This window comes from Aedes albopictus, chromosome 1 (genome assembly GCF_035046485.1).
Source record: "Aedes albopictus strain Foshan chromosome 1, AalbF5, whole genome shotgun sequence".
Lineage (NCBI taxonomy): Eukaryota > Metazoa > Arthropoda > Insecta > Diptera > Culicidae > Aedes > Aedes albopictus.
The window spans coordinates 239,841,128-239,854,606 of NC_085136.1; the positions used below are offsets into that span (position 1 = coordinate 239,841,128).

The window sequence follows — 13,479 nt, forward strand, 5'->3', positions numbered from 1 at the left end:
TCGCCAGGCCACGCGTGGCTCAGTTTGTAAACCACCGAGTACAGCAAACGTTGATCATAGGCATCTGCTTCTCGATCGCTGGTTACGTAACCGACAACCGTGCCCACCAGCATTGTGATAAACGTGCCAATCAAACTGTAATACATATACGATATGGCGTACAGGTTTTCCGGGAATTCTCGAGTAATGTTTGTGGAATTGAGAGGCAAGTCATCAAAGTCATCTGTTATAGCAATGGAAGATGCTAGCCACAAATCGGAACGTTTTGTAATACCATTCGAAAATGTTTCATTGTTACAGCCCTAGAAAGATATAACAAATGGTGTTGAACTGTGTTGAACTATTCTAATGAAAATATGAAGTAACTTACTTCGACAGACGTGGGAAGCAATGGCGTCTCGTTATCGATTGTCAATCCTCCAAACGTGATCCAAAGAGTAACGATGTGTGAAATGATCATTCCACTTGCGGCACCTTTCCAGTTACAAACCGGAACCAGCATTGCCAGCAGAAATACTCCCAGCAATGGACCGGAAGTGGCCGAGGTCATCAGCATACTGCTCTCGATCACCCCGGATAGCAGACCGACGGCAAAGCCTATCCCCATGACAATCACTCCGTACACGGCTCCGATGACCCTGATCATGCGCAGCTGCTTTTTGTCACGGGTGTCCTTGAAATACGGCAGCGGTGCCAAGAAATCCTCCCAGGTGACGGTGGCCGCTGCATTAATATTGGACACGTTCAAAGTCAACGCACCGTTCAAGAGGGATCCCATGAACAACCCCAAGAATCCCGGAAGATACGAGAACTTATCCTGCACAAAGAAAGCAGCAATTTCGTCGATTTTGCTGATGAACCCAGCTGCCAGGGGATCACAGTCGACGTACACCGAGAAGATGCCCATTCCGACGACCCAGACCAACGTGAACAGGATGATAATGATCGGGACGTTGGTCATGATGGTACGTTGAATTTCCTGGAATGATCCCATGCTGAGGTATCGTTGGACGAAGCTCTGCTGACATCCGAATATACTCAACGACATGAACAGCTGTCCAAGCCAGGCTGAAGTAGTGTCTACTCGGATAGTTGGGTCTCCGGTGAAGTCGAAGAATGTGAGGCGACCTGTTAAGAAGAGGTAAACTTGTTAACACAAGAAGAATTTGCAACATCAGCCAAACGTACCTTCTTCAGCTGGAACGGTGACAATCTTCTCGACGCTCCACACGTTAACCATGGACTGGATGACGATGGCGATCATGAGTAGTATCATGGTGACTCCTTGGATCACATCTGCTGTTATGGCAGCTTTGAGACCACCCAGAAGGTTGAAGGTAATGGTAGTGACCGTGATCAAGAGCAGTGATGCCCAGTACGGGACTCCAACGACGGTATTCAAAGCAACTGCTGGAGTATACAGGGTGACACCAAGGATCAGTAACGCTCTGACGACGTAGGTTCCGGAAGCAAGACAGCGAACCAGGCGACTATTGAATCTGTTTGAGGATGATCATTAGGTTAAGATGCCATACCAACTAGATCGAAGGGAACTCACCTCAAATCCAAATACTGATACACCGATGTGATGCCCAGATTGAAGTACACCGGAATGAACACGTAGCACACAATCGGATAGGCGGTCACCATGCCGTACAGCGTTTCCCACATGGCCGATCCTCGATAGAACAGTTCACTCGGATAGCCCAGCAACGATCGTACACCCAGCGTCCCACGAGCAATCGAAAGCATCATAGCACCAACGGAGATGGTTCCCATTCCGAAGACATACTCAGCTTTGGTCTTTTCCTTACGTCCGAAGAAGCGACCCCACAGTGGGATCAAGGTGGACACGATCACGAACACAAAGAAGGTGATGTAGTCCCATGTCAGACTGGTGCAGCTGGAGGCCACGGTTGCCATTCTGGAAGATTTAGCAAATGTTTAATTTCGATAGGCATTGATTTATAAACAATCATATTTCTTTTTCGAATTATCTAGCAGTAAGATTTCTTCTTCTTTGGGAAATTTCTTAACAAGTTATTTCCTAAACTTTTGGAAAATTTTTACAGCAGTTCTCTCAGTCATTTGTCCAGATGATCCTCCGTAAATTATGAATTTATCTTTTCAAAAGTTTCTCCGGCAATTCGTCCAGAAAATCGTCCGAGATTTTTTCCCAAAGTTCATTCAGGATTTTTCTAGGGTTTCATCAAGAATCTTCCAAATGTTTTTCTTTCGATATTTTTTTCAAAAGTTCCATTACATTTTCTTAAAAAAAATACTCCAGAGAACTTTGCCACACCTTTTGTTCATTTATTCCAATATTACTCCAGGTTTTGGAAATATTCGACTGGGATTTTTGATAGCTATAGCTTTCAGTCACGGGAAAAGTATTGATAATTTTATATTATTGGCAACGTTTCGATCCTTCGGTTGGCAATTATATATAAATCAACGGTTTTCCCGTGACTGAAAGCCGAAAAGCTCAATAGTTACTCCAGGATTTGTTTCAAAAGTTCCTCCGGAAATTCGTTTTTCCGAATTTGCTTCTAGTGTGTCATCCTGGATTTATTATGAAAGCTTCTCCGAAATCTCTTCCACCAATGCTTCCGAAGAAAAAGTAAAGAAAACGGTTTTTTAGAATTGAATGGTTGGAGTTCCTCGAGGAATTCAAGATTGTTTAAGTGTTACCGACGTCTTAAATTTAAATGTGTTTCTTTTGAAAGTTCTTTTTTCGGAAATTCTTTCGAGGGTTTTCCAGGAGTTCCTTTGAGAGTTATTGCAGAATCCGAGAGATTTTCCTGAACTCTGTAGAGAAATATTCCAAATGTTCCTACGGAACTCTTCCAGAATGTTCTCCGAGGATTCTTCCAAAAGTTTATCTGTAAATTCTTCCAGGATTTCTTTGGAAGGTTCATCCGGAAAACCGTTTTGGATTCTTTGGAAAATTGTTCCAGAAGCTGCTCTAAAAATATTTCCAGTTGTTCCTTTGATCATCTAGATATGCATGCAGAATTCTTCAAGATATTTTAGAAATTCTTTTAGGCGTACCTCCAGGAAATCTCTTGAAAATTCTTTCCGAAATTCTTCCAGATATTTTTGGGAGTTTTAACGAAAGCTCCTAGGAAAATTCTTCAAAAAAGAGTTCTCGGAATTCTCCCTAATATTCCTCCGGATATCCTTCAGAACTCATCCTCGGTTATTCCTAAATGAGTTCTTCGTATAATTCTACAATAAATTTATCTGAATTTTGAAACCCTTGAGATATCCTTGAAAAAATTTTTAGAAAATAGAAAAAAAATCCTTGGAGATTTTTTTGGAGAAATCATTAGAAAGAAAATAAGCCTTGAAGAAGTTTTTCAAAAGAAAGATATCTTAAGATAAACTTTCAAAGGATTTTTTTTTGAAAATTCTTTAAAAAAAGGAGAAGTTCTTGGAGTATTTCCTAAATAAAACATTGAAAAAATCTTGTATAAATCTTTGAAGGAATTCTAGAGTTTCCTTGAAAAAAAAAAACGTTATAGACATTCTTGGTATATTGAAGAAATTTTAAATGGGTAAATGGTTGCACTCTATCATCCCTAAGGTGTCGAGGAAGCCATGGTTCAAAGAGTTGGATCACATTTCGGTGATCGAAGGACTTTTCAGGCAAAGAAGCAAAAGTTATTAAACAATGAATGTAAAAGTATGCATTTTTTACCCATTCTCATCCACAATAACGACAAGTAAAAAATCCTTAGAATCATTGAAGAGTTTTTGGGCGGAAGTCCAGGAGGAAATATTTTGGTATTCATTCCTGGAGGGATCAGTGTAATAATGACTGGAGGAATATTTAGCAGATTTCCCGGTGAATACATGGAAAAAATGCAGGAAAAAACTTAGGGAGACGCCTTGGAAGAAATTCATGACTAGTTATAGAAATAAACCCTAGAGAAATCCCTTGAGGTAAGGACTGGAACAAACTCAAAATTTCCTGGAATTGTTTTTGAAGTTGCTTCGAGAATTCTAGGATTGAAACTTAGAGAAATCCGTCAAAGTATTTCGCAACAATACTAGGGTATTGGTTCCCTTATTAAGCATGTGGCTCCCATTTTCATCCCACGAAAAACAAAGGATTGAAACACTGTTTGTTTTGTTTCTTATTTTTGTATTTTTTGTTAGAAGTGAGCACCCATGAAAACAAAAAGAACGGAGTCAATCGGGGCCGTAATCGCTTGTTTTCGAATAGGATGAAAATGGGAGCATGAGATTACTGATGGCACACATACCCTATTTATGCCAAAATAACCTTTATCTTCCATCGAATTTTAATAGAGATGGTATTGTAGTTTGGTTTATACGCTTGGTACTCAACAAGCTAGATGCGCCATTGCGTTGAATAGTGGCAGTTCTGCCAAAACAATGTGAAAGCGCGTGCTGTCAGGCATGTCCACAAAATTGATCACGTATACCAAAAACTCACGTAACATCAAAATGCTGCTGTTGTTGTTTGATCATGGTGACACTCTCATTTATGTGATGTTGGGCACGGACAGTGACGTAAATTGGATGTTTAACAAATCCAGGGGTAAATAAATATAACTAGTGAGTGAGAGCCTGTTATCTTGAAGTAAACAACAATCCCTTCGTAAACATAAACGAATTAACAACAAAACAAGTGTTAGCTACCTTAATTCAAACGATGCCACACGTAGGACTTGAACAACACGTGAATTTTAACAGATGAAGGATGGCTATAATAAAAAATCCGGTTAGGAAGTTGTGGCACGCTGATTACTTTGGGATATCTTTTTCACGTTGATAAGAACATTTATGTGAGTCGGATCCCGTGACGTAGTTGACTGCACGTCCACTTCATAAGAGAATGATCATGGGTTTGATTCCCATTTACAACTCTGTTAGTTTTGTCGCTTTTCAAGCTAAGAGTCAGACTCAGCAAGTCCCAGATTCATGATGAAACCTACGACTGAAACTGTTACATAAATTGACCAAGCAAAAGCGTACAGAACAATGTTCTGTAAGAAACTTGAATATTTGACAACTGGGAGTGCCGTTATAGCCGAAGCTAAGTGTCACATTTTTATTTGAACTAGGCCTTAGTTTTTGAATTTTTGTGCTCTTGAAAACGCGAGTACCTATATAGATCCTGAATCGATAGCTGCGGCAGCCGTAATCGGATTCCAAGATACCGGCATCTTTGTTCTTCGTGTAGTTGTGGGGCATGTATTATGTTAGTTTTATGTATACCATCAAATAGTTAGAGTGGAAAATTTTCTTCCGCCTGTTTCCGTCTTATCACTGAGTCATCAACACAGATGTGCCTCCCTCGTTTTTAGATAGATATCAGATTGTACAGCAGAATCATAGTGAAATCACTTGATAAACACAAGATACAAGTTAATTGTCAACTTAAACTTGAACTGGCAGCTGCCGGTTTATCTCCAGGTGATTATGAAATTGAGCAAGGTCGCGGTTAGTATCTTGGTTAATATACAAGTTGATGCCTATTTTTGGCTCTTGTTTATTAGCTATGCTAAAGTAGAACCCTGAACTTTTGGAACCTGAGAGCAAATGAGAAGGTCTACCCTTCTTTGATTTTCCTCTGCGAATGAACATGTTTCCCAAACTCTTTGCTCCTCGGTAATTTGATCTAAGTGTTCTTCATTCCTCAAATGAGTTTGCAATCCTTTCGCTGGTGGCTTGATTTGGTACTGAGGGGGAACCCTTCATCGATCCGGGAGGCACTGCAGGATGTATTCCAAATGGTGGAACAATGGCAAATTGCGGCAAAATTTCTTACATTTTGTGGATTACCATTGTGATTTTTTTGGTCGCATATGTTTGGTTATTTGTTGAATGAAATTCCGATTTTGCAAAGGCTTTAAACGTAAAGGAGGAACTTTTCTCGGCACGGTCGATTCGGTCTTGGCCACTTGGCATCAATGAAGGAAGACGCATTCCATCCAGTAACCCCCTACTGATCCCATCATTCATGTAGGGTATCGAGCCACTTGGGCGGTGGCTTCTATATTCGTCTGTTATCCACTATAACTCAGTAAATTTTGAATCAATTGAAATTGTGTACACGGGTAGATACTATACCTATCTCACCGCATTCCAAAAATTGTGTCAATTGGTTCAAATTTGACTGAGTTATAGTGGAAAACAGACGAAAAAAGAAGCCACCGCCCAAGTGGCTTGATTCCCTACCGGCCCAAACTCGCCACTGGCACTGCACCGATCCCGAGCTGCTTCTTTGGCAAAATCCGAAAGCAGCCCTTCCTGAGCAGGAACTAATAACTGTCACATAGCTGCAACATACCAAAGTCAGATATTATACCAAGACAAGGTATAGATTAGTAATCGAGGTATTGAAAATAGCCTATTTTGATATGGTGTAGGTATTGCATCACTGACCGAAAATATCCCATTGAGTTATTGAATTGGTATTGAGGACTGTTTGAGATATTATTCAATAATTGAAAATCGCTATTTGCATGGAAAAATCGTCGATTATTATTGAGGTATTGCATGATCTGGTATTATTTTTTACCAGATATTCGTTAAAAACACCCAAGTTTTTATTTTAGGTATTTTACCTCTTATACAGGGCTTCTTAATAACTTATTTAGTTAGTGCTTTTAAAGAAATTAACAGATGACTTGATGGAAATTGCCAAACGTTGGATGTCTTCTAGATTTTTTTTTCTGAAATTCTAACTACTGAAATTGACGTGCAAATCTAACTGAAAATGCAGATTGCAAGCAACAACTTAAACTAATTTTTCCCAGAACTTAAGGAAAATTTTAAGTTTCACCAGAATCTTAAACTTTTTGATTAAAACTTCAACGTTTCAGAATCGATTTCAAAACGTAGTTTCAGAATTCAATATTTGACGACAACTAATAATACAAAATTTTGAATAGAATTAAGGAACCTATATTTTAGAAATAACTGCCGATTCTAAAAGAGAGTTTTTGTAAATTAACAACGTCATTTGACATAAGTTAATTAATATATTCATTACAATATCGCCAATTATCCATTGAGCCCCTTAGTTCGAGAAACGCTGTTCTAGTTCTCACTCCATGGGATGCACACTGGTTCCAGCCCCATATGAAGGCGGTCATTAATATGATTTCCTCGAGTTTCATGATGAAACCGCTTAATTTGATGCATATTTGCATTTCAAATGCGTTTTTGTATTGTTTATTAAAAATGGCCTCAATCGAGTTTTTGGCTTTACGGAGCCGAAATTTTTGTTTTGCCATTTCGGTTACCAACTGATTCGGATATACTAATATTAGTTTAGGCGGACAACGGTAGTCAAAACTGCTCAAGAATAGTGAAACACACATAATGTGATGTATAATGAGGGATAAAATTGGAAAAAAGTGATCCCAGCAATACAATGCGGGAAGTATTTGTTAGTTTTTGATTTTTTTAAGGTACGACACTTACATAAGTGACTACCACCAACCTAGTCGCAAACGGTCGCAGCTGATTTCGCCAGTAAATCTTTGTTTGAGATTATAGATAAGTTTTATAGAAGAACGTCCGAAGGGGTCGTAAGGGAAAACATTTTTTTCCAGCTTGTTGAAAATTTGCAGTTTTTCTAATTTGTGGAAATAGCATCTAATTGAGTCACACTTATTCGAATAAAATGATAAAGAATTGCATCCAAGAGGATCGTAGTGTGCTGCGTCCGAGATAGGACGTCAAAAATCTTCGCTCCCGTGTTTTCTCGCGTTATCCGTAAATTTCGTATCGATTTTCTGGTGAAAATTTATTTAAGTAAAATTTAGTTGTGCCGTACGTTTTGGAGCTTTGATTTCCGGTAAAGTACTAGACTAATACAAATGGGATAGTCTCACTTAAATTTTTTCCTCGATAACGGAATCCGCCGAAAGTGTATCGTGTCACCGCGCGTCCGAGAGTCAGAAAAGTGTCTCGCAGTGATTCAACCGTCTTGTGAGAAGTTCCGCGACAAAAGGAAGAATGCGGTATATTCTGAACTCCTGCTGCCTGTTTTCCTATGGTCTTGACGGAAAAGTACTGTTCTCCACATCCTCCCGAATGAGAGAAACGAGGCACATATGAAGAGTGCGCAAGTTTCGCCCATTTCTGATTCCGGAACCTGATATTTTGGAAGACTCGTTGTTTTCATTTTCAAGTTTCATTCAAATGGATTCTGTTATCAACGTCAGGATCGTGGACGTCCAAAGAATCTCTTCTCAAGCAGATCTATTGATGGAATATTCAAATTCGGTGAGAACGTTTCATGCTTCTTGTTTACTCTTATGTGAATTTTCGCAACAGTATTATTACTTTTCATTGATTTTGGATTTTTTTTAATCAAGTTGAGTATAATTGTAATTGATTGTTTATCAATAGGTTCTGCTATTGAAGCAAGTAGTGAGCATTAAAGTTTGCCAAATTAGTTAACATTCATGTTTTATAACTATGGTATCATATTAATCTACCCTGGGCTTTGGATCAATATTGTCTAGGGAAGAGTGTCTCCTGAGGGCTCTCTTGTTTCAGTTGTTGCTAGTGTTGTTAAAACATATTTCTTTATTACTTTATTGTATTTTTTCTGATATAACAACATTTGATTAATGGGTGCGACAGGAGTGGCCATTAAAGCCACTTATGTCACAGGATAATTCGATCCAATAGCCAACGGCTTCCTCAATGGCCGACTGGGTGCGTGCTTTGGGTGGCGGATTTAAGCAAAGGAAGCAGATTTATACTTCGACTGACTTCATCGGATAAAGTGCCATCCGATAAGCGTTCTTGTATGAATCACCTTGGCGTCTCGCAGTCAACATTAATATTAATAAAGCGCATAAATGTTAAAAAATCTTAAATATTTATCATTTGTAATAGAGATTTGTGCTCATCTCAACTCTAAACAGTATTTGAATTACTGTATCTATTAGTTTCAATATTTAGTCATAAAGTTCAATTAAAAGTATAGCTACACATGACTGCGAGACGACGTGGACCACATTGAGGAAATAATTAGTCGATATCGGCACCAACATTTCAAAAGGGCGTAACTGCATTTTGAAACAAACCACTCTTTCACATCTGTGGGTCATATTTTAAGTTTCCCACGAAATTCACAAACATTACTAGACAGAGAAATTGCTCTTCTTTCCTATACTGGCGGTGATTTGCATGACGGCATTGAAATACGTTCCACAGATGTGAGAGAGGGGTTTGTTTCAAAATGCAGTTACGCCCTTTTGAAATGTTGGTGCCGATATAAAGTAGTTGGACCATTAGGGAGGGGCCTCTATTTTGGGCATTTTTCTGCTGTTGCTCGGCTGTGGCTCGACTGGTTGACCATATTTCTTTTGCGCGGTGAGGTACTTGCATTATCTACCCGAGCACGGGAATTTGGGTCAGTTGGTTCGATGTTGCTTGGGTTGTGACAGGGGGATGCCTGAGATGATTACCACTGCCCTGATAGTTCGGCATCTTAATCAAATGTTGAAATTTTTAAAGGCCCAGCTAATGCTGCAAATACAAAATATTTTATTTTCTTGGAAATATCATAAATATTATTCTTCAAATACATTAAATTATGATTGACATTCGTGACATTTTTTCCTTTTTGAATAACATACACACCAATACTAAGACAGCTACTGCTATTATTCACTACTGCTATTACACAATATACACATTATAATTACTAATCAATTTTTCCTGCTTTGTTTTTCTCTATAAAATGTTGCATGGTTCGCATCCTTGCGGAACATGAATGGTGCATGAGCACAAGCTTTTTCAGATTAACATATGGAAGATCTTCGAAAGACAACCAGAAGTTAACAAACACAATCTATGGGGGAAGTATCATCGACATAGTAAGTAACCAAATGTAAAATACTCTCCGTGGAACCTGAATTCTAAGCGTGCAAAGGTAAATAACTAACATACGGCGGGAAACAAGAATTTATCAGGAAACTAAGTGGATGGGAAATTGTACTTCGTTTTTTCGCATTGTGAATGCAAATTTAAGTAACGTTACGCGTACGAATGAATAACTAGTTTTCAAGTAGTTTTCTTCTTTTCAAAAGCTCTAATTTTTTTGTGCAAATTTGTGGAATAGCATTGATATTGTCAAGTCCGTACTAACTCCCGGCCCGAATTGCAACACTTAATTGTGCTTATAGTTCCGAAGCTAACGCATGATCAATAACTTAAGATGCTTTGTTGAGGTCAATGCGTCTCGACTCGACGAAAACTGATTATCTACTTCTTTGACTAAGCTGGACAACATTACTTATGTATGATAAGGAAGGTATTTTTACGTTTTTAAATGTTCGTATTATATATTTCCTACAAGAAAAACTAGTATGACTGACAAAACAATTCGAAGATTTAGCCGTATATTGCCAGGATCTAGGAGCAAATCCTCTTAAGTGCAAATGTTTATTAGTTTTGAAGCTAATGCGTTATCAATGAGACCAATTAGTCTGGATATTTTGAACGAAAATTACTACTTATCATAAATAATAACCTGCAATAAATGACGCAAAAATATTGTGACCAGCAATTACTGACATAATGAACATAACTACTTGATATAACACTTCAATAGAGTAGAGACTACACTGCCGTAATTCTGCAAAGGGACGTAAGCACCATTGAAAATGCCGATATTTTTTGGTATATTATATATAATATCTGGGGTAAAAATAACACTGTGGTAATCCTGTTGTATTAAAATGCAAGATCTAATCGTAATCTATCATCTATGGAAAGAAACTTAGAGGATGAGCAAGAGTTTTATGCATAATAACCAAAAAATTGGCCAAAACTATCAATGTCAAATGCTTACGTCACTTTGCAGAATTGCGGTAGTACATATTTGATATGGGGCAAAACAGTAACGCTACTTAAGTTTGGGAATCTAAGGCAACTAACTGACACATTGACAAGGACCTAACATACAACATGAACCTTACTACAGAAACCAATTTAACACTTTCTACCGTATTTGCATTATTGTGTCTCAAGTCTAGTCCAATACCTTTCCCCAACCTATACCATTACCCAGAGTGTCTGTTTGCTCATGTATACATCAATGAGATAGTGTGCCATGAGCAGGTTTAAAATGTGTTTCACAGGTTTTATGAGATTTTGAGATCGTAGTACGCACATCAAAATTCCAGTGTATGTGCCTCATGAGACGTCTCGTGAGACTCATCTCATTGAGCCTTTGCCTACCTGAAACTGGAATGATTCATTTCGGTCGATTTTTTGAAAGTTAATATTATTTACCTATATGAATGTTTTCGAATTTGTTTCTTAGACATTAATCTAATTACTTGTTTCGGGAGAATGGTTTGTGGCGAAAAAACTACAGAATTGCTTAAGAGAGGTCTTCACAATAGATTGGCAGAAACACTTGCTGCTATAATAATAATTAAAATGACGAAATATGATATTTGCGCATTTGCACAAGAGGACCCGGAGCCCATACGCCAGAAAAAAAAAAACAGCCGCGTTTTACTCCATTTCTATGGGAGATAACATTGCAGCGATTCCTCAAGCACGACTGTTCCTTATTTTTTTTTGATGAACCAATCAATATGTTAGATGGCTATGTAATGCCACAAGCACAAACCGTAGCCTCGTAGCGCAAATAATTTTACATTGGATAACCTAGGATCTGCAAAATTTCAAAGCAGGTTCCAGAGGAAGGTGGTACTGAAATTCAACCTAAGCTGAGTGATGGTTCTAGCATGCCAAAAATGGGCTTCACCGCCTAATGAATAAGGCCTCATTCAGCGAATCCTAATCTTTGAACTGCAGCGGAAAAAGAAAAACTGAATTATCCTTCTCGAAGTCGAGTCTCACATACCTGTCACATTGAGATTTTCTCATGAGCCGTCGCATGAGCCAGTGCAGATGTGATTAATTGAGCTAGTACAATGTTACATGTGATCTATAAAATGTGTCTCATTGTAGCACATGCTCGTGCGTGTGACTGTTATTTTGTACGCATAGCAACCTCGTCTCAAGCTCGTGATTCAAAGCGCGTATACATCAAGTCTGCCATTACCCTTCCGATGGTGTTCATGTGGTCCGCACGGACTATTACGGCCATTACCCCTCCTTGATCTTCGGCATTGGATTGACTTGCGCTCTTATTGCCCCACCAACTGCTGCAAAATCAAAATGAAAATGAAAAATGAAATGGTATCATATTCATCTAATTCGGGTTTTTTTCGAGTTCGAAGAAACTCAATGATGCTTAGATCAAAAATAAAAAGTAGAGATTTGAAGGGCATTTTATCACAAATGAACATTTACGTTATAAAAAAGACATTATTTATTTAAGTTTTGAAAAATTATTCCTGATACTTTCTGTTTTCAGCTATAAAAAGGTAAATTATTTTATTGACGTATTAAAAACTTTGTTTTTCTCCCATTACGTCTCATCCAAATGCCAGCATAACTTAATCATACTAAATTCCAGACCATTCCAGTCCCAAAATCCTATTCGTTTCTATTTACGAGAGCGTCGGTGAGTCGCTGGCATCTCGATAAATAGATATCATCCCTTCCCTATTATCCCTTCCCATACACATAAGTGTTTCTTATCGTTTCAGAGAGCGATCAATGGCGCTTAGGCTTGTTAGCCAGGACACATGGTCCAAATGCCTGTGCCCCATCCCGGAAGCAAAAAGGCCCATGGAGTGACAAAATTTCTTAGCTATGTCACTCCCAACGTTGGTGTTAAAAATCACTTACACTCACATGAACACATCTACATGATTAACTCAAATACACTAACACAATCTGAATCTTGCCGCATCACTCGCTTAAAGTGAATCCCCAATCAACCCGTTCCCAATATCCAACTCCTTGACACGTATGGGGGTGTCGGTGAGTTGCTGACCTCTTGTAAAGTAGGTGTCATATCATCACATCCTTTCCTATCCTCGTAACGGAGAAGATGGGCGTGGCCGGCAATGGAAGTTCTCATGTCTTTTTTACTTCAACCTCTGATTGGATAGCTGTTCCTTCCCAAATAGCATTCCATAAGCAATTAGAATAGAAGTATTAAAGTTTGAACATGACAACTTTCAGTATGCAATCTACGAATTACTCCGTTACAACGCAACGCAACGCAACGCAAATGATAAAGAATGGCATCCAAATTTGTGATAAACATCGATATCAACTATGTAACAATCGAATATAACCAACCAAATACATGTTGAATACAAAGGACTGCAATTAGAAAAAAATAAATAAAAAGTCTACTCAAGAACATCTATTTTTATGAGCTCTACGGAAAAGTTTCGGAATGTATTTGATAAAAGTAATGATTGACCCTAGCAAGCCACTGCGATAGATGGATGACCCTTTACCCCAGTTTCATATACTAGGCGCCCCTCCGCCTTATACCAAAAATGCCAAAAACCCCTCCTTTTACGCCTTTTCTGTGCACGTCCC

At 38.5% G+C, this 13,479-nt stretch overlaps 1 protein-coding gene across 1 annotated transcript in view; it reads right to left on the reverse strand.

Moving 5' to 3' along the window:
• The window catches only part of LOC109419793 (sodium-coupled monocarboxylate transporter 1-like), an 8,036-nt gene extending 6,113 nt beyond the window's left edge, over positions 1-1,923 (reverse strand). Inside the window, exons 1-4 of the mRNA XM_062859015.1 lie at positions 1,559-1,923; positions 1,189-1,499; positions 371-1,128; positions 13-302 (exon numbers count right to left, since the gene is read on the reverse strand). Of these exons, the coding sequence (XP_062714999.1) occupies positions 13-302; positions 371-1,128; positions 1,189-1,499; positions 1,559-1,923 (1,724 nt within the window). The remainder of the gene's footprint in view (positions 1-12; positions 303-370; positions 1,129-1,188; positions 1,500-1,558) is intronic.
• Between the last annotated feature and the right edge of the window lie 11,556 nt (positions 1,924-13,479).